This window comes from Xyrauchen texanus, chromosome 20, assembly GCF_025860055.1.
Source record: "Xyrauchen texanus isolate HMW12.3.18 chromosome 20, RBS_HiC_50CHRs, whole genome shotgun sequence".
NCBI classification, from domain to species: Eukaryota; Metazoa; Chordata; class Actinopteri; order Cypriniformes; family Catostomidae; genus Xyrauchen; species Xyrauchen texanus.
The window spans coordinates 8062913-8082980 of record NC_068295.1 but is presented as its reverse complement, the minus strand read 5'-3'; the positions used below and the strand labels follow the sequence as shown (position 1 = coordinate 8082980).

General features: G+C 39.0%; 1 protein-coding gene across 1 annotated transcript in view; it reads right to left on the bottom strand.

The window, feature by feature from the left end:
• pcdh15a (protocadherin-related 15a) overlaps positions 1–20068 on the bottom strand; it is a 250136-nt gene that overhangs the window by 44179 nt on the left and 185889 nt on the right. The window contains exons 23-27 of the mRNA XM_052150614.1: positions 19227–19367; positions 18142–18254; positions 3869–3978; positions 3423–3563; positions 1459–1586 (exon numbers count right to left, since the gene is read on the bottom strand). Of these exons, the coding sequence (XP_052006574.1) occupies positions 1459–1586; positions 3423–3563; positions 3869–3978; positions 18142–18254; positions 19227–19367 (633 nt within the window). The remainder of the gene's footprint in view (positions 1–1458; positions 1587–3422; positions 3564–3868; positions 3979–18141; positions 18255–19226; positions 19368–20068) is intronic.

Here is a 20068-nt window from a genome sequence, read left to right as displayed (position 1 = left end):
TTTATTTTGAACACAAATTAAATGTTTTGCAGGAGGACCTGACTTCTATGTTCCATACAGTGAAAGTGAATGGGGACTCAGGCTGACGATATTGACATATATTTCTATTCTGAATTCATAGGATAGATAAAATCCTAAAGGTACACCATAATGGTGAGAAAATAATGACACAATTTTATTTTTGGATGAACTATACCTTTAAAAGCCTTTAAAATGATTTTGAGGCAACAAAAACAATAAGTACAATCTCTCTGTTGTTTTCACATCAACAGTTTAATTCAATAACCTCCATATCTCCAGATGTGACATTTATCAGATGACCACACCTAGCAGGAGTCCAGTGGGTGTATTTTACTTGCTGTCCACATTGTCAGAAATGGAAAGAACAGCTATCTAAGCAAGCACAGTAAGTAAGAGAATACGGGGGAAATGAGTAGATTTGAACATATAGTGTGATTGTGCACTAGTGCTGACAGGTGTGTCAGGATGTGAAAATCAAAGTTATTTGTAGTAACTAGGGCGGTCAATCTGCAGTCTCTCCACCAGCTAAAAATACTCATAAATATCTATGATGTCACATAGAGGTTGAGAAACCTTGTCCAATCAAATGCTTTCTAGAACGAGAATGCACACTCAACTTACAACTGTTAAGCACATCTGGCTGTATTCAACTGATGTTGATCATGCCTTGGCAGAGCACTTCAAATTGAGCACAATCTATGTTGTAGAGTCATTCCAAACAGAATTTCCAATAAGAATTGCTTAAATAGTGAGTTCTGACTGAGCGTTATCACCTTTCAGCCACTTTAAGCTCTCACAGTGGACGGTAACTGCCTTTGAAGGGAATAGGGCATGCAGAAGAGATGCTAGGAATGTTTTTATTTTTTGCTGGGATGTACCGCTCAAGTATGTGTTTTTTTATTCTTTATGCTTAGTGTATTGTGATTTAAAACATGGATATATTATCTTTTACTCGCTTGTTTCTCATACATTTGCAATGGTTCCAGCCTCGTTGTAAGCAAAGACCTCAATGTGCTGTGTGCGTTTGTGGGATGGTTATGCATTATTGTTGTCCGTTAGATCATTGTTCAGTTTGTAAGTTTTTGGAAAAGCTGGCCTGTATTAAGAGAATTTCTTCTCTGACAAGAGCCGCATGTTGAAAAGGGGTATATGTGTTGGTGTGTGGCTGTAAACTAAAGCCTATAAGCCTATTGGCTATTTTTTTTAATGGGACGAGTCGTTCAACTTGCCCACCCCACCCTCCAACTTACTGTTTTAGCAGGAAACATCTCAAAACACCAAATCGAACTGCACTTATCAAGGCATTTCACCAGGGACTTTAAAATCAAGCAATAAATGGTAAAACCCTTCAGCATATCCGCTTAGACTACTGAGCAAACGTTACATCACCTCATTAAAATTCATGAGCGTAAAAATATAATAAGCACATATAATTACCACAACTTTCAGGACTGTAGTGAAGGTCTTCATGTCTTCTGTCACTCCTCCGATGTAAAGAGACCTCGTGAAGACCGGTGGATGATCATTCTCATCCTGAATGTCGATGAAAACCTTTGCTGTGTTTGCTGTTTATATTTCCATATACACAGAGGAGAAACAGAGTTCAGTTTATGGAAATATTGGCCCTATTTGTCAAAGTTAGTGTAAAAACAAAAGTTAATGAAAACACACACAGCTGCTTCAACCCTCTCCACGCTGCTGCAGACTTGAGAAATATGCTCTGTCAAAAAGCATTTGTCTTCTGTTGTGCTGCGCGACAGTATATAAAGTCATCTAGTGTAGATCTAAGCACACACAGGGGAAACCGCAGATGAAGTGCTGTATATCACAGCTCCATGAAAGAGGGAAACAAAATAAAGAAATAAAGCTGGTGGGCAGCACAAGACCAGCCATTATGGAGAAGACAGAGACAATGTGTGCCTGTCCTGTTATATACAACAATATATATATATATATATCATAATTGCTTTCATATTATTGCTTTCTGATGTACTGTATGTGGTTTATACATTTCTTTATGCTGGAGGCCTGTGAGCTCATCAATGTACTAGAAGTCAACATGAAAAAGTGTTTGCCACCTAATTTTATACTTAATTTGTGCAATCTGGCAAACATACATGCCAGTGCACTCTTTCTAGCTCTCGCTTTTCCCTTCGAACAAACAAGCAATCTATAGTGCTATGAGTTCCATGCTCAGGGAAACGTGTTATACGGCCACTCTGTGCCCATTCTTAAGGCTGCTTGTGCTGTTTAATGCAACTATGTTCATGAGCAAAGGTTCTCAGTGATGAACTTTAATACAATCCAAACATAGATCTCGAATTCATTGACACAAGGAGAGGTAATCATTGACACTCAAGCAAAAGCAAGCGACAGACGAAAATGCATTGTATTTGTGGTTAATTGAGAATAATTTACCGGGGAAGTAGTGATGTAAAAATAAACCATTTATAATTATGCTCAGCCTTTATTCTGTTTTTTTATAAAAAAAAAAGTATCTACCTCTGTAGAGAAATTTTTTAGACAATTTCAGAATAGTCCCATCAGTCAAATATACACAAAATAGTGCATCATGCATTAGAATGAATACGCAACTATTTCTGAGCTTAAAAGATTCAAGAACCTCAAAAGGAGTACAATATGGCCCCCATGATCTATTTAAAGCCTGATGTGGGTCCTGTAACAAAATAATTGCCCACCCCTGATCTAAATGGTGTTCTGCTCTGATCCTTCAACACACATCTATGAAGTTTTAATAAAGTACACAGACTGACAGCAGGAAGATCAAACCTCTCACAGATTTATATCATTCACTCTACCTGTCTGTGCTGTCTATTCCTTAACCTCAATAAAGTGCATGAGTACAACACTACTGACCTCTCAAGTAAACTCACATCCTGATCTTAACTGACCATGTGCTGATGTGAAGGTACATGAGATATATTGAGGCAATAACATACAAGAAAGGAAGTGAGTGTGGCAGACAAGCCTCTTGTTCATTGGAAAGGAGGAAGCATGAACTGGGTTATCAACCAAAAAACTTTAAAACAAACAAAACACGGACATAAAAGTGCTTTTCACCATAAAAAAAACACACGTGCCACTCCCCGCCCGCCCCCACGACATCCCTGGCTCCTCCTTACTCAGTGCCAGGCGTCCATCGTCAAGGCAGTGGTATTGCCACAGTTGCCCATTAAGCACACAAGAATCTCCAAGATATTTTTTAAAGAGTGTTACATCTTGAAAACATCAAATTCTAATTATTTGTGTGCAAACATCTGATAAACATCTTAAAAAGAGTAATTTATGTAGTTTCTAAATCATGAAGACATCTGCTGATTGATCCTCCTCAATAAAATCCTTATAGAGAAATAGGAAGGCTGATTTGGTATTGGTCTTACTTTTGGAAGGAACACGTAGGTTGGCAAGGATGATGCCGAGGGAGTCAGCCTGCACCCAGAGCACATAACTGGTCACCTTCTCATAGTCCAGTGTTTTATTTGTGTATATGATCCCAGTGCGGTTATTGACTTTGAATTGACCTACAAACAAAAACAGTTCAGAGAACAATTCACTACACATATTTGCCACCCAAGGGAGTAAAGGTTTGGCCGATCACGGTGTTCCAGTCAAGCAATTACGATTGAGATGAATGAGAATGCTTACGCATAGCTCTCTCCACGCATTTTTAGCCTATTCAAATTGTGCCATTATACAGATAATTTGTGCAATTCCTTTAGTGAATTCAGTGGAAAAGCAATAAAGACAACCTGTGCAAATAAACAATGCTATTCACATGTCCAATTAATTCTTAGGCAATTCCCTGCATTGTGTTGTAAAAACTCACCTCCACGATTTCCATCCACTATGGAGTAAAAGACAGTAGTGTTGACGGCAGCAGCCAGAATTAGTCCCACAGGTGTTTCGATAGGGGTATTCTCACTCACTGGACTAAATCTGCACAACACAGCATAATTAAACCAGCTTCAATTAGTACTTAAAGGAATAGTTCACCCAAAAAAGGAAATTTGTGGATTATTTACTCAAGCTTGTTGGTAAGTTCACACGTCACATGGAGGAGTCAGGAAGTGCGTCATTGTTTACAAGATGAGCGCTGAACAAAAGTTTAATTGTCTTTGCTGTAGATTTGCATTTGTATAAGTGTATTGTTCAAAATGGTTGTTTGGCATTTGTATCCTGGATGCTTCAACCTTCAGAAACCCCAAAGAAAATGCACGGTGGGAAAATAATTACTTTTCATCGATTGCCTATACATGATCAAGAGGGATTGAAGCTCTGGCTTATCGCGCTGAACCTGGAAATCAGTACACCCCTATATTCTCTCAAATACTTGGAGGGTGAGCAGTGAACATTTTACCCCTGAGGATTTCAGACCATCGAAAGAATCAAAGGGTCGAATATCTGAATTCATCGGCTGTGCCCGTGCTGTTTTTCCAGCAAACTCAGGTATGTGTGAAAACTTTGTCATTGTCACGCCTCCCTCGGGCTCTGCACCTCCCTCGGTGCTCCTCTCATCACCTGATTTCGAATTCACCGCACCTGCACTCAATTCACTCGCCCATCACTGCCTGCACAAATAACTCACCTTCACGTCACTTCCTTGTCAAGTCTCACACAAAGGACTCTAGTTTGACAGCACTGCTCTCACGCAGTGTTTATTATTACCTGTCTGTCTGCTCTTGATCTTCGTCGATACCCTTCTGTTTTGCCTGTTACCTCTTCTTCAGATTGTGAAGCTTCTCTTCTGTGTGATATCACCTATACCATTGATCTCACTGTGTAAACCCTGTAAATCCTGTGAATCTCAGTAAACGCTCTCGTACATGGTTTTAACTAACTACATCTTGTGTGGCTTGAAATCCTGTCAGTCATATAGCCTATTTATTTCTGCTAAAGAAAAAGCACAAGTAGATAATGCAATGGCATTGCTCCGAAATAAAGGATGTTAATTTACTGCAGTTATGTTTTTTTTGTTTGTTTGTTTCATATTGTTTTGAAATGGTTTTGGACTGTTTTGGTTTGTGAACGGTACTTGGTCTGTGGTCTGTGCAAGTTTCTCTTGTAAACAATGACGCACTTCCTGCCTCCCCCTCCACGCGTGTCCTTACCAACCAGCTTACGTCATCCCTCTCATGAGCGTGCATCACAGAGATGCATGGAAGTGAACATTTGTAGTATATAAGTCTTGTTTTGTTCCTAAAAATAATCAATAATTTGGGTTCAGAAGAAATGTATTTGTCAACTGGAGTCATATGGTTTATTTTGATGCAATCTAAATATGCATTTTGGACCTTCAAAACATGGAGGACATTCACTTGCATTGTCTAAAGGAGGACGCCTGAAATGAAATACTTAAAATCTTAAATTCTTTTTTAATGAAGAAAGAAACTCAGATACATCTTGGATGGCCTGAGGGTGAGTAAATTATCAGCACATTAAAATTTTTGGGTGAACTATTCCTTTAAATTATATTATTACATATACATCAGAGCATTTCAACTGGCCCTCCACCACAATAAAATACCTACAGAAAGTACAGATAGAGTACATTTAAGAGGTGAAGAGAGTTTAATTACTGCATTTTAAGCAGATGAATCACTGGTCAAAAGAAAACTCTTCAAAAGAAAAATTTCTAAAGCTCTTAAGTGTATAAACTGAGGTGATCTCTTAGGGTGCTTTCACACTTGGTTCTATTGCTTGACCGAACACGAGTTTGTTTCCTACCCCCTCCCACTGGTCTCTGTTCTATCTTATTATTTGGGTCTGAACCAGAGTCTGACTGCATCATCAATGTGAGTACAAGCGGCAGCTGTTTACCGCTGTAAATAGGTAATAACTCAAGAAGACATCAGCTTTACTGTTTTATTAAAGTATTCAATTCTTTGGATTTACCACCAAACCTTTACGTGCACAGAACGACACTTATGTTTCTACCACAGATGCATTAAATGTACAATGATGTGATAAATGTTAGCGTTGTCTGCCGCGAGTCTGTGTAAGTGTTGAAAGTGATGTGATGAATGTGAGCTGCTCTGTGAGATGATTTATTTAGACATAAGCAGGTGTGAGAAATACATAATACTACATTCGATCGGTAGCCTGCAAAGAAGTGAATTATGTGTCATCACAAGCGGTTCACTTCTGAGATTGCAGCATATTAGCAGCAAACTATACTGGAGTTCACATGAACCGTACCCTAGACCACTGTGACGAGGGGGAGTGCGTGGATGGGCTGTGAAGACACACGCCCAGTGCTGAATTGTCCTAATCAGCTGGGAGAGGGATAAAGATGAGCTGGAGGCGCTGTGTGTGTGTGTGTGTGTGCGTGTTGGTGTGTTTGTTTGTTTAAGCTAATTTATGTAATTGAAGTTATGTTGACTCTTCTGCCGGTTCCCATCTCATCCTTGCCCATCCCGAACCCTGTTACATTGGTGCCAAATTCCGGGAAGGAGGAGGGATGTACTGTCATGGAGTCATCGCCGCTGCTGTCCACTGGGAAGCGGAGGAGCGGCTACCATCCACCAGGGCATGGCGGTGTAGCTGAGGACCAGGCGACGGCATGTCCGGGGACCGGCGAGCAAGTTTATCTCTCTCTCCACTCTCGCTCCCCTTGTCTCTCCAGGGCTCCAGAGAGGCGGGGATGAACTGCCAGCAAAAGGACGGCCAGAAGGGCAACACCTCCTCTCTAGGAAGGGAGGCGAGTATGTCAAGCTGGAGGTTTCCCCAGCCTGAATCAGGCGTTGGAGGAGGACGGTGTGGCCGGGCCGTGAAGACACACGCACGGTGCTAATTTGTCCTAATCAGCCGGGAGGGAGATAAAGACGAGCCGTAGGTGCCAGTTCGAGACAGAGAGACACACTCGGCCGCTGTGTGTATGTGTGTGTCGGTGTGTTTGTTTGTTGAAGTTAATTTATGTAATTAAAGTTATGTTGTCTGTTCTGCCAGTTCCCGCCTCCTCCTTGTCCATCCTAAACCCTGTTACAATCACCTTTTCAAGCAGACATGGGTGTGGTTTGCATGTGTACATCCGAGTTCGAAAACAGTGTTCACATCATTCAAATGAACCGAGCTTTGACGTCATTCGAACCCAGGTGTGCATCAAAACTAGTGCAGTCAACTGCTACACTGTCAGCGAAAAAACCAAGGTCGCATGAAAATCTAAGCGATGCTTAGCTTCATGCTGATTACAATTGGAATAAAAAAACAGCTTAGTTACTGCAGCAGAATAACTTGCAACCATCTTCATCAGTACACTTGTATACATTATGCTGATTATATTATTCGTATTTGCATAGCTGTGTAATTGTAGAAACTATTGTGCTCTACAGCATATATTTGTCGTGTGGCAACACTTGGTATGTAGGGACTCCGTGAATACAAATACGCAGCAGTCTCTAAGCTCACGCTGCGTAGTCTGCTGGAGTCGGATGTAGTCCAGTTTATTGTCCAGGAAGCAAACATTTGAGAGCAGGATAGACGGGATAGCCGGCTGGCTAGGGTTTGGTTTTAGGCTAGCATGGACTCCCGCCCTCTTGCCGCGCTTTCGCTTCCTCGCACACCATTTATGACGTCCCCTCCCCCGGGCACTGGCATCAGGCGATGCCGAGGACTGGAGGCCTGGTCTCCGCAGCAAGCCGAGTTCGTGTAGCAACTCCTGCAGATCATCATACAGCTTGGTTGTTGCATGAATCTTATATTTTAACAGTGTCTGGCGGTGGTAGACACGAACACTGGTTGCTCCGATGTCCATGTGCCGTAATAGTCGGGCTAAGTGACAATAATTTTGTGGATAGATGCCTCCAACGGCTCACAGAGGAGACTTTTAGAGAGATGTAAACAGACCTTGAGTGTTCTAAGGTTGTTTTGGTGTCTGAATCGTCATCAGGTCAGACAGTGTTGTGTTAGGTGGTGGTTGCATAAATCATTAATATACTGTAAAATACTTCTGTGTAGCTCAATAGATCTGACCAACACTTTAGGGTTTTTTTACTGAACAAAAATGGTCTTGCAATTAAATTAACTAAATAATGTAGAAAATACTTGCTGGGTCTTATCTAGAAGTTATAGATTACTGAATCAGAGTTTATGTACTTTTAATTCACTGTTAATGACTTTTGAGACTTTAGTACAGCTCTCAGAAACAGATAGTTAAGAAATGAATCTTCACCCTGATATTTGTGTTCATTATGACCATTGGATTGTACAGTGTGTACATTGTAGAAAAGCACAAAAAACACTAGTTTTTAGTGTGGGCAAACCCTAGCTGGCCGGCTCTCCCGTCTATCCTGCTCTCAAATGTTTGCTCCCTGGACAATAAACAGGACTACATCCGACTCCAGCAGACTACGCAGCGTGAGCTTAGAGCTCACGTCTTTTTTTTCATGGAGACGTGGCTCAGCGACAGAGATCCGGACGCCACCATTCAGTTAGACGGGCTCGCCTCGTTTCGTGCCGACAGAAACGCAGCTCTGTGCATTAAGACTTGCTGTGGTGGCTTGTGTGTTTAAATCAACACAGAATGGTGCAATAACTCTATGCTAGTCTCTAGTTACTGCTTATCGCTGGTGGAGCTTGTGACTGTTAGATGCAGACCCACTGTTATTATAACCGGAGTTTACATTCCCCCCAGCGCTAACGCTAAGGAAGCGCTCTGTGAACTGTATGGGGCTAAGAGCAAACTGCAGAATGCTCACCCTGACGGACTGTTTATTGTTGCCGGAGATTTCAACCATGCAAATCTCAAGACAGTGCTCCCTAAATTCCATCAGTATGTGGACTTTGCAACGAGAGGGGCGAACACACTTGATCTTGTTTACACAAACATCCCAGGCACGTACCGGTCGGAGCCCCGCCCCCACCTTGGCTACTCAGAACACATCTCGGTTATGCTAATTCCAGCATACAGAACGCTCGTCAGACACACAAAATCGCTCCAGAAGCAGGTGAAAACCTGGCCAGCAGGAGCCATCTCTGCTCTTCAGGACTGTTTTGAGTGTATTGATTGGCACATGTTCAGGGAGGCTGCAACATATGGTGACTCTACCAACTTGGAGGAATACACAGCATCAGTGACCAGCTACATCAGCAAGTGCATTGATGATGTCACCTTCTCCAAGACCATCACCACACGCTCCAACCAGAAGCCGTGGATGACTGCGGATGTGCTTGTGCTACTGAGGACCCGAGACTCCCCCTTCAGAACAGGCGACAAGGCTGCCCTAAGAACAGCGAGGGCCAAACTGTCCCAGGCCATCAAAGAGGCAAAGCATGCACACGCCCAGAGAATCCGCAGTCACTTCCAGGACAGCGGCGACATGCGGCGCATGTGGCAGGGCATCCAGGCCATCACCAACTACAGGACAACATCAGTTGCCTGTGACATAGATGCATCCCTTCCAGATGCGCTGAGCCACTTCTACGCTAGGTTTGAAGAACAGAACGACATGGTAGCAAGGAAGACCACCCCTCCTCCCAACGACCAGGTGCTCTGTCTTACCACGGCTGATGTGAGGAAAACTCTATGTAGAATCAACCCACGGAAGGCTGCTGGACCACACAACATTCCTGGCAGAGTGCTCAGAGGATGTGCAGACCATATGGCAGATTTTCTTACCGACATCTTCAACATCTCTCTGAGCAGCGCCGTCGTTCCAACGTGCTTCAAGGCCACCACCATCGTCCCCATGCCAAAGAATTCTTCAGTGTCCTGCCTCAACGACTACCATCCCATTGCACTCACACCTATCATCATGAAGTGCTTCGAGATGCTCGTCATGAGGCACATTAAGACCCAGCTGCCCCCCCTCACTAGACCCACTGCAGTTTGCCTATCGTCCAAACCGTTCAACAGACGACGCCTGTTCATAGACAGCATTCAACACAATAATGCCTCAGCACCTGATTGGAAAGCTGAACCTGCTGGGCCTGGACACCTCCCTCTGCAACTGGATCCTGGACTTCCTGACTGGGAGACCTCAGTCAGTCCGGATCGGGAACAGCATCTCCACCACCACCAAACTGAGCCCTGGGGCCCAGGAGTGGTGGGTCTCATCAGCATACAGAGAGGAGGTGCAGCGGCTAACGGACTGGAGATTGTCAAGAACACCAAATTCCTTGGTGTTCACCTGGTCCCTCAACACCAGCTCTATTACCAAGAAAGCCCAGGAGCGTCTCTACTTTCTTCAAAGACTGAGGAAAGCACATCTCCCACCCCCCATCCTCACAACATTCTATAGAGGGACTATTGAAAGCATCCTGAGCAGCTGCATCACTGCCTGGTTTGGGACATGCACCGTTTCGGACCACAAAGCCCTGCAGAGGATAGTGAGGACAGCTGAGAAGATCATCAGGGTCTCTCTTCCCTACATCTAAGACATTTACAAAAAAACACTGCATCCGCAAAGCAACCAGCATTGTGGATGACCCCACACAACCCTCACACAAACTCTTCACCCTCCTGCTGTCTGGCAAAAGGTACAAAAGCATTCGGGCCCTCACGGCCAGACTGTATAACAGCTTCTTCCACCAAGCCATCAGACTCCTCAATACTCAGAGACTGGACTGACACACACAAAAGTGTCCTGAGTTACACTTTAATTATCGTCACTTTATACCTGGCAGATACCTCAATAACTGCTATGTGCATAGAACACTATCTCATAGTATGTTATGTTTACATTTGGCATTTTTAGAAACTGTCATCTTTTTGCACTACTGTGTACTGGTCTCTCACTGTGCCCATTGTCCTGTTAATTTTTAGTAATTTATTGTACTGTCCCATACTTTTTGCACATGTTTGCACATGCAGTTTATATAGGTATGTTATTTAGTCTTGAGTAGTCTCATGTGGTTCTGTGTTTGTCCTATGTTGTTTTATGTAGCACCATGGTCCTGGAGGAACATTGTCTCGTTTCACTGTGTCCTGTATTAACTGTATATGGTTGAAGGACAACAAAAACCACTTCACTTGATTTGACTTGACTATAGTATGGCCTACCCTTAGGAATGTTAATTTAATCTTTAGACAGTCAGTGCTGTTTATTGCTTATGGTACCATAAGCAACTTATTACATGAACTGCATAGTACAATGATTTATTACACATCTTTCTGGATGAACGTTAATCTGTATATCTGACTGTGGTCCCAGGCACCAGATTTCCCACAAAGCTGTGCTAGTTTCATGTATTTCGTATCACTATACTGCCTCTTTGCTCTCACATAATAATACACTTCAACTCAAATCAATATTTTCTTATCCATTTATTGTATTTGGTAAGTAGCTGTATTATAAGATAATAATGTACTGTTATTTGTTTTGAATCAGGATCCTGATTATCTTATCAGGCTTTATTGTGCTTCAGACTGCACGTTATCCCTAATTTAACAGATCTAATCTTGAAGACAGACATATAATGGAGCAGGAAAATTAAAATGTTTGTTTATTTATGTGTATAGTATATCTACATATATATATTTTTAATTTATATGGAGGGGTAAGGGAATGGATTTTGTTCTCTATGCTTTTCTCCTCAAACACATGTAAAAATGCAAAAAACAAAAACACACAACAATAATTCAGTAAGGTGAATCTCATGAAAACATGTTCTGGTCATGGTCAAAATGATTTTATATATGACTATACGTTTTAGTGTTAAAGTCCTTGAAGTCAACACAAATTAATACGTAATACAAGTAGATGCATTTCCCTTTGGTTTTTGCTGATGAAGGCTTTTGTTAGTGGTTATTTCATTTTCAATGAAGTTTAAGAGAATGTTGTCCCTCCTTTGACCAAGGTGATATAGGTAACATTCAGTGAGGAGCATCGCAGTCTGGCTGGAAGCTTATGGAAGGCAATTTTGGTGAATTCCATCCAAAATGAAAACTGAAAATACTTTCAGTTTTCACTGTTCTGCTGAATAAAGAAAAGGTAACTGAAAAAATTAATAAATAAATAAATCTGAATGAACTTTTTGTCAGTAGGCTTACATTGTCCTGTTCACTTTGTTACATTAATCTATAAAGCATTTTATTTATGCCTATATATTTTTAAAACATAAAAAATAGAATAGAATATATAAAAAGTGATACAATTTTAATAAATAATAGCTCACCCAAAGCTTTGAATTTTTGCCATGATTGTTTCAAAACCAGTATGACTTTTTATCATCTGTAAAACACAAGGTTGAGGGACGAGAGGATTGTGATTGTGACTGTCAAGCTCCAAAAGCACATAAAAGTTGCCCATATCACTCCAGCACTATATTTCAAATCTTCTGAAGCCATACATAGTGTTGTGTGAGAAATATTTTTTATTTTCTCTCAGAAGAGTGCAGCTTTTCTCTACCAGAGGCACTAAGGTTTCATTACGCAAGCCTTATTTCTAAATATGTAATCTTCACACACACATATATATATATATATATATATAGCACTAACTTTTAATAATGATTGTCTCATTTCTATTCTTCATTTGTTTTTAACAATCAATACAGCAATTTTATTAGATTTAAATGCATGAACCAGTGACAGTCAACTTGGACAGAGCACACCTTCTCACTCCCTAAGATGGACTCTTCCCAGGTTAAATCAGCTAGCATATTTAACAATTACCATGATCAAATTTCACTCAAGGGCAAACCAACCAGAATTGATTCTGCATTAATTGATCAGAATGAAGAAGGTACGTAACAATCCAATCAACCCTACCCATAACATACATACTAAGACTGATCTAGGATGAGATACTCATTCTGTTGCAAGTCCTGCCACATTGTGTAATGTCCCAGCATGCAAATATATGTTTAAATATTATTATATTGTGCACTTTTCTATATGTGTAGGGATTTGGTGAGAGCTATTTGGAGATGACGCTACTCTACATTTCATTGTAACTGCAATGACAATCAATCAATCAATCAATCAATCAATCAATCAATCAATCAACAATTAACTTTAACAAGGATAATTTGTATGGTGTGTGATTGTTATGCCAGTAGATCGGAACCTTAATTAAAACTTAGCAACTCCATGCCAATTGAATAAAAGAAGGAAAAAAAATAAACATTTCAAAATGAAAATGATCAGAGATGTGATTAGTGAATAGTGTTACTCACTAGGACAGTAGTAGATTTTGAATGATAGGAGCAAAAGGTCAGGTAATTTAGCATGGGAGCACAAATCTATGACATCTTAAATTCAGTAACTAAGCGACAAAGAGATTGCTCACTGTGCACGCGGAGATGGAGTGATAGAGCGGATTTTTTCGCGCATCTTCTGGAATTACAGTTTAATGCAAAGACAAGTTTATTGATTTGATTTGTTCATCTGTATTTATTGGTTTAATAATTTGCCGCTGGACTGTAAAGTCAATAAAAGTGTGTGGGAATGTCCTGTGCTATGAATGTGGAACGTGCGGAAATTATTAAAATTGTGCGCTAGGGCTGTCACGATTCTGAAATGTTACTGACGGTTAATTGTCAAATACATAATTGCGATCAATGCGTTTTAGGGCTATGACGATTAATTATTTCTTTAAGGGTTTTCATGATTAATTGTCATAAATTGTCACATTTTTTAAGGTTTGCTTTTTTCTGCATGTGTGCTTCATACACCTTAAGAAGTCATTTTTATTTAACTTGAAATATATAAATCAAATAATAAAATGTATATATATCTTTTTTTAAGGTTTTAAAAACTTATGAATAATATGAAAATATTTAAAACATTTATAGTCAACTTTAGTTTTGGTCAATTGTACATTTACACTGTTGTTTATTTAACCCATATATTTTATATTATATATTTATATACAAAATTAAAAAAAAAATATTTTTTTTATATATATATTTTTATATTTATCTAATATCTATTATATTATGCAATAGTAAAACATTTATATCCCAATTTCTTCACTTTCACATTTTATTTTAATGCTCTGATTAAACCCACAAGATTTTGTTTCATCATTTTATCACTCCACAGAAATAGAGTAAGTGTGCGTCTTCATCTCTTTGTTACTGCGTGTTATTAACAGCATGTATGAACCAGTAGCATTTGCTATTACACATTCATTTAAAGTGAAACTGCATCGCTTTTCGTTAACTAACACAGTTTATACTTTTTCGTGGGAGTTTGGTGTGAGCCTCTATTTACATCGCTTCACACTCCTCTGGACAGGAGCTGGTTGACCTCAGTGACTCTCGGACTTGGAGTTCAACTGAATGACACAAACGTGCCATGCATGGCATTTATACAGTATATTCCCTTAAAATTCCCCTTTTTGGGCATTAAAATGTGATTGGAATTAGAATTCAGATCTGATTAAAGAAATAAATGTGATCAGATGGTTAGTTAATAAGCGCGACAGGTCTATAGTGCACAATGTCTGCAATCCTCCCTGAATTTCAGGCCATGTCATGGTAGGAAAGATTACTGTGGGCTAAGCCCCAGATGTGACAAAAGTCTAGCGACGCTCCTGGTGATCACCATTCACTTTCAAAAAAAATAAAAAATGTTCCTTGCCCTAAAATAATTGGCTAATATAAAACAACCCAGACATGTTCTTGACAGGTTTAGTGAGCTTCACACAGTGTTGTAAACTATAGAGGTGTCAGTGTGACAGCGGCCCTGGGCGAAGCACAGGATGACAGTGATAAGGCTTGACAACAGTTAACAACTTCTCTGCAGTTCATGTTTCTATGTATGTGCGTGGTATTGTGTGTAAATTGTTGGTAAACAAAAATCATTAATCTTTGAGAATATGACCTTGTCGTCAGAGATATTATATTCTATAGCGTCACAGAAAAAGAAGGATATAAATTTGGCCCCAAAATCAGTGCAAAAAATGTGAAAAGTCTTTAAGCATAAAGCAATCCAATGAGGACATTTGACAAACATTACAGGGATAGTAATTTTCCCTCAAAGTAAAAAAAAAAAAAAAAAAAAATGTGTGTGAAAGCTTGTAAGTGTTCATTTAACCCATTTTTTCTCAGGTGTTCTTTAATCAGATATCCAGAGTTTCTCTGCTAAAGTCTGTAGCTTAATGAGGTCTACTGAGAATGCTGCATGATCTCTATAGCTCATGCCATTACGGCTTCCTGTGAAGTGTTCTCTGGCCCACTGCTTCAGTCAACACACAGCCATTCGAACATCAACCCCACTCAGAACAGACTGCACACTGCATAACATCAGAGCTGAATGAGCAGCAAAACCCAAATCCCAACAGACGGAATACAGCTTTATTATCTCCTCAGTCAAGTTTCTTTCGATTCCATTTTGAAGAGAATTCAAAAATGCCAAACCGGATTAAATCATGAAAACTTGAATTTTCCAAAATAAAATCTATTTTTGATACATTTATATTTTTGACTTTTTTAATTCAGGTTCCTGGTCTCATTGATAACAATTCATTTGTTCATGTATTTCAAATAAATATTTTACCATAATGCAATAACTTGCTCCACCTCTGACATGACTTTCTTTTTCCACTGACATAACAAATCCTTCTTTTCAACCCCTCTCCCGCAATCACCTGGATTCATTCTGGTATGTAACACCAGCTTTTCGTTATTCAAATAAATTCCAATGGATAAAATCCAAAAGTCTAAATAAATAAACATCTTACCAAATGTCATGTTTCATGCAGAAAAAGAGTCACTAACATTGTTTTATACTGAAGATTGAAACTAACAAATCTGTGTTTTTTTTTGTATATGTCAACGATGAATACATTGACCACTCACATTTACACAGCAAATACAATTTTTTAGATGCTAATTGACAAAGATAAGAGTAATATGTTGATCCTTAAGAAAGATTCAAATATTAGAAATGAGTGATAAAAAGTTTGAGTATTAAAGACTGATCGTGTCAGTCTGAACATGAAAGCTTAAAGGAATAGTCCACACAAAAATAATATTTCATTCATGATTAATTCACATTTATGTGGTTTCAAACCCTTATGCATTTAATTCTTCAGAGGAACACAAACAAAGATATTTTGCTAAAGATATGAGGTGAAAAACAAATTACAGCATAAAGGTAATCCATACAACTCGAGTGGTTTAATCCATGTCTTCTAATCGGTTTTAGTTGAGAAATAGACCAACATATAATACATTTTTCAATATATATCTTGACATCTGGAGTCTCCTTAAAGTGATCATGATCATTACTTGTGCTTGACACATCCATGGCAAGGTGGACCTAATTGGTAAATATGGACAAAAACAGCAGAAGAAAACAAGTAATATGGGTTTGAGATGGCATAAAGCTGAGAAAATGATGAGAGAATTGATTTTTGGGTGAACTGGTATTATTTATTTTTCAGTACGGGTCAGAGAGAAGGTATTTGAAGTATTTTAACATCAGAAAAGCTACACAATTCAACTTTAAAGAGTTATTGCTACCTAATCTGATTCTTAAAAATTGGTATAACCAGATATATGGTTAATTTGGCCTTATATAAAATATTTATATATATATATATATATATATATATATATATATATATATATATATATATATATTTGTAAATAATCAGTGCGGCTATTGTTGGCCTGTTGTGCATGAATTATATTGTGCCTTTATTTAACTTAACTAGGTGATCTCACATAAAAATGACAACGTTGAGGGTACTTGCAAAGGGTACTTGCGTTGTGTTATGAAATACGGTCTGACACATTTTGGAATGCAACTATGCATATAATCAAGCTTGCGTAGCTAGAAGTGTCTGTGTTCACATACAAGTGTTGATTATGTTTCGGCCTTTTGAATGGATTCGGACAATTTAGTATTTAGTAAAATAGTTTTTCTATGTCAACATGCACTAGACGGACGTGTTTTTAAGACTCCGTGTCAAGTTAAAGGAATTTCAGCCTTTCAAAACACATCTCCTGACCCCTGCATTGTGTTCTATTTGTTGCATTGTATCTAGCTTTTTTTTTGTGCAAAAACACTTTCGGTCTGAACAGACATATAGGAGGCAAATGCCTATGTAGACACTACAGTAGGCAGCAAGGGAGCTCAAAAAGGGTTTGATAAGAGCTTATAACCCAGTGTAGTAAATGTGACGATATCTAAATACTTTCTTAAAACATTGGATCTTTTTTCTTCATGCAAATGACACATATCTGCTCAATATAGGGAATCATTTACAGATCTTTTAATATATCCCTGCAGTTGGGTTGATTCTTCCAGAACATGCAGGACTGAAGCTCTATTTTCCCTATTTTCAATTATATTTTTGGAGTTAGAGGGAGTTTTAAATTTTCTGCAGAGGGAGAGAGAGAGAGAGAGAGAGAGAGAGAGAGAGATATATATTCTCTCTGGCCAGAAGAACAAAAATCTCTCTCAACGGTGCATTTACAAAGAGAATGAAAACATAAAACAAATGAGGCAGGAATGAGGGAAAGAATTGTAAGAGAACGACAAGATTTTGTATATGCTGTTTTTACCTCATGGAAATGTACAGACACTGAAATGGATCTTTCTGTCACAGGTAGGCATCCCATAATGACATGTCAGATATTTAATGAATAGGGGTGACCAGGGCTAGCTGTCACACTTTTTACTCTTGAATATGAATATTTCTCAGGGCAGGTTTATTTTTGAAAACTGGTTATTAAAGATAATATTAACCAACACTTCACCAAAATTTGATGTAGGATGATTTTGATAAGGAATGTTTTTCACATGCTCGACTGCATGTGAACAATTTGAATTATTGATTGTGCCAGTAAAGTAATTTGACTTGGTGTCTTATTGGAATAAAAACTGAAAACTAAACACTACTGTACCATGAAACCCTTAAACCCCTCACACACTAAACCAGAATCTTCAGTATCCACATTCAAACACGTTGATGGGCTGCAGACGTACCCTTTCTGAAACAACAGCGTTTGAGAGCTCTTTACTAGCTAGATTCAACCTCCCAGCTCTTCTAGTCACATATTCATAGATAAGATTTATTACTCATGCAGGGATTCTGAATCAGCCTACAGGGAACAACGCTGAACAAATTATTATTTGGAAACCTCAAAGAGAACTTGTCATACATGAGTTAATTCCTGTTCTCTGTGCCTACAGACAACAGGGCCCACCTGTACTCCTCCTGGGTGAAGATGGGGATCCTGGAGGGCTGGAGAACAGTGATTTCCACAGTGGTTCTATTTGTCTTCACTGGTTCTCCATCATCATAGGCGATCACCACCAGCTAGAAGCAGAGTTTGAGAGATTACAATTTTTTAAATAGAGATCATTACAAAATATATATATATATATAAAAAAAAAGATGAATTAGGGGCAATGACATGCCACTGTTTTTTGTCCCCTGTGAAGGTGGCATAACCTTCCTGAGATTGTAACAGATTACAAGTGTCATTAAAAGGCTGACATTCTTGAGGAAAGTACATTTCGTATTTAGTGTAACTCATTTTAAAGTGAATAAGAAGTAGTGTTGAATGTTCGAAAAATCAAAGTGTGTGGTTTAACCAACATTTTGTGTCATATAGCAAGAAAAACGGTCCACTTTATATTTGGGTCTTTAACTACTATGCCCTAACATTAAAATACATACAATACTATTATGTAAGGCATTTTTACTGCAACATTTCCAAAAGATTCACATTTGCTGCTAATGAGTTTGAGGTACAGGTAGGTTAGGGGTAGGGTTTAGATTAGGGGATAGGGGTTAGGGTTTAGGGTCAGGGTTCGGGTAGGGTTAGGTTTAGGGTTAGGGGTAAAGTTAACAGATGTTAGGGGTAATGTAAATGTAGAGGCAATAGTAACTAAAGAGTTCACGATATCACAGCGTGTATCTTGTAGAAACGTTAGGAACAGTTATGTTCACTTACATAATTGTTATCACTTCTCTCTTTTTTTAAATGATTGTGATAAGCGTTTATCTTGATTCTGAAGAAAACATATCAATCTCAAATTTCTTTAGGCTCAGTTTTATATTTGCATATAGCCTTCCGAAAGGACAGATTTTTGGTGGCTGTACTGTATATAACTAATCAACATAAATACATGTATTTTTCCTAATAGTTCCTTAACTGAGTAATTCACACAATCAGATTGCTTCTTATTTGTAACTGTAAGAACAAGCCCTAGGAGAGCGGGGCTTAGTGAAGGGTAAATTGCCAATGTTTAACAACATAAGGATGGCCTGTTGGCCCAGACTCACTTTGAAAATGGCGTTGGGCTCTTCATTCAGGTTGACTTTGGTGATAACTCTGCCCGTGTCCTGCTCTACATCAAAGATACTGCCACTATATGGACACTGCTCCTGATCCACTCTGTAGCACACTTCACTTGCAGCTGTACCCTGAGGGAGAAACATGGTTTGTATGAACACGTTACCTAAAGCATATCCACCAAAGGACCAAAGCTGAGATATTATAACATTTAATTACATGCATTAGATTATTAAATAATTACAGAGTTATATTATTATCTCTGCCTCAAAAGGGCTTTCTATGACATCAGATCAGGATGTTTAAGCTTTTCTTTTTTTGTCATAAAACTCGACAAGACTGAATATTGTGTTTGAAACAAAGAATGAGATATAAGAGATACAGCAGCTAAAATTTTTGTATTTTTCTTACACAAAGCTATTGTATGGCTTTTGAAGACCAGAAATTGAGCAAACAAGTCACCTGACTACTTTCATGGTACTTTTATAATGCTTTCACTTTTTGAAGCTTGACAGCCCCAGTCTTCATTTATTTTCAACGTATGGAAAAGAGCAGCTTGAACATTCTGCAAAATATCAAATTTTGTGTTTCTTGGAAGAAACAAAGTCATATGAGTTTAGAATGACATGAGGGTGAGTAAATGATGCCAGAATTTGCATTTTTTTTTATTAACTATTCCTTTAAAGTGGTGTCCTTGAATGGTTGGTTTGAACTTTCTAAAAGGTCTCTTGTGCATCTTGTTTTGTAGAGCTACAGAGTCAGCCGCACCTCATTCTACTGATACTTTACGGCCCATCTGACTGGCTGTATCATAAATGTTTGATGCTTTGTG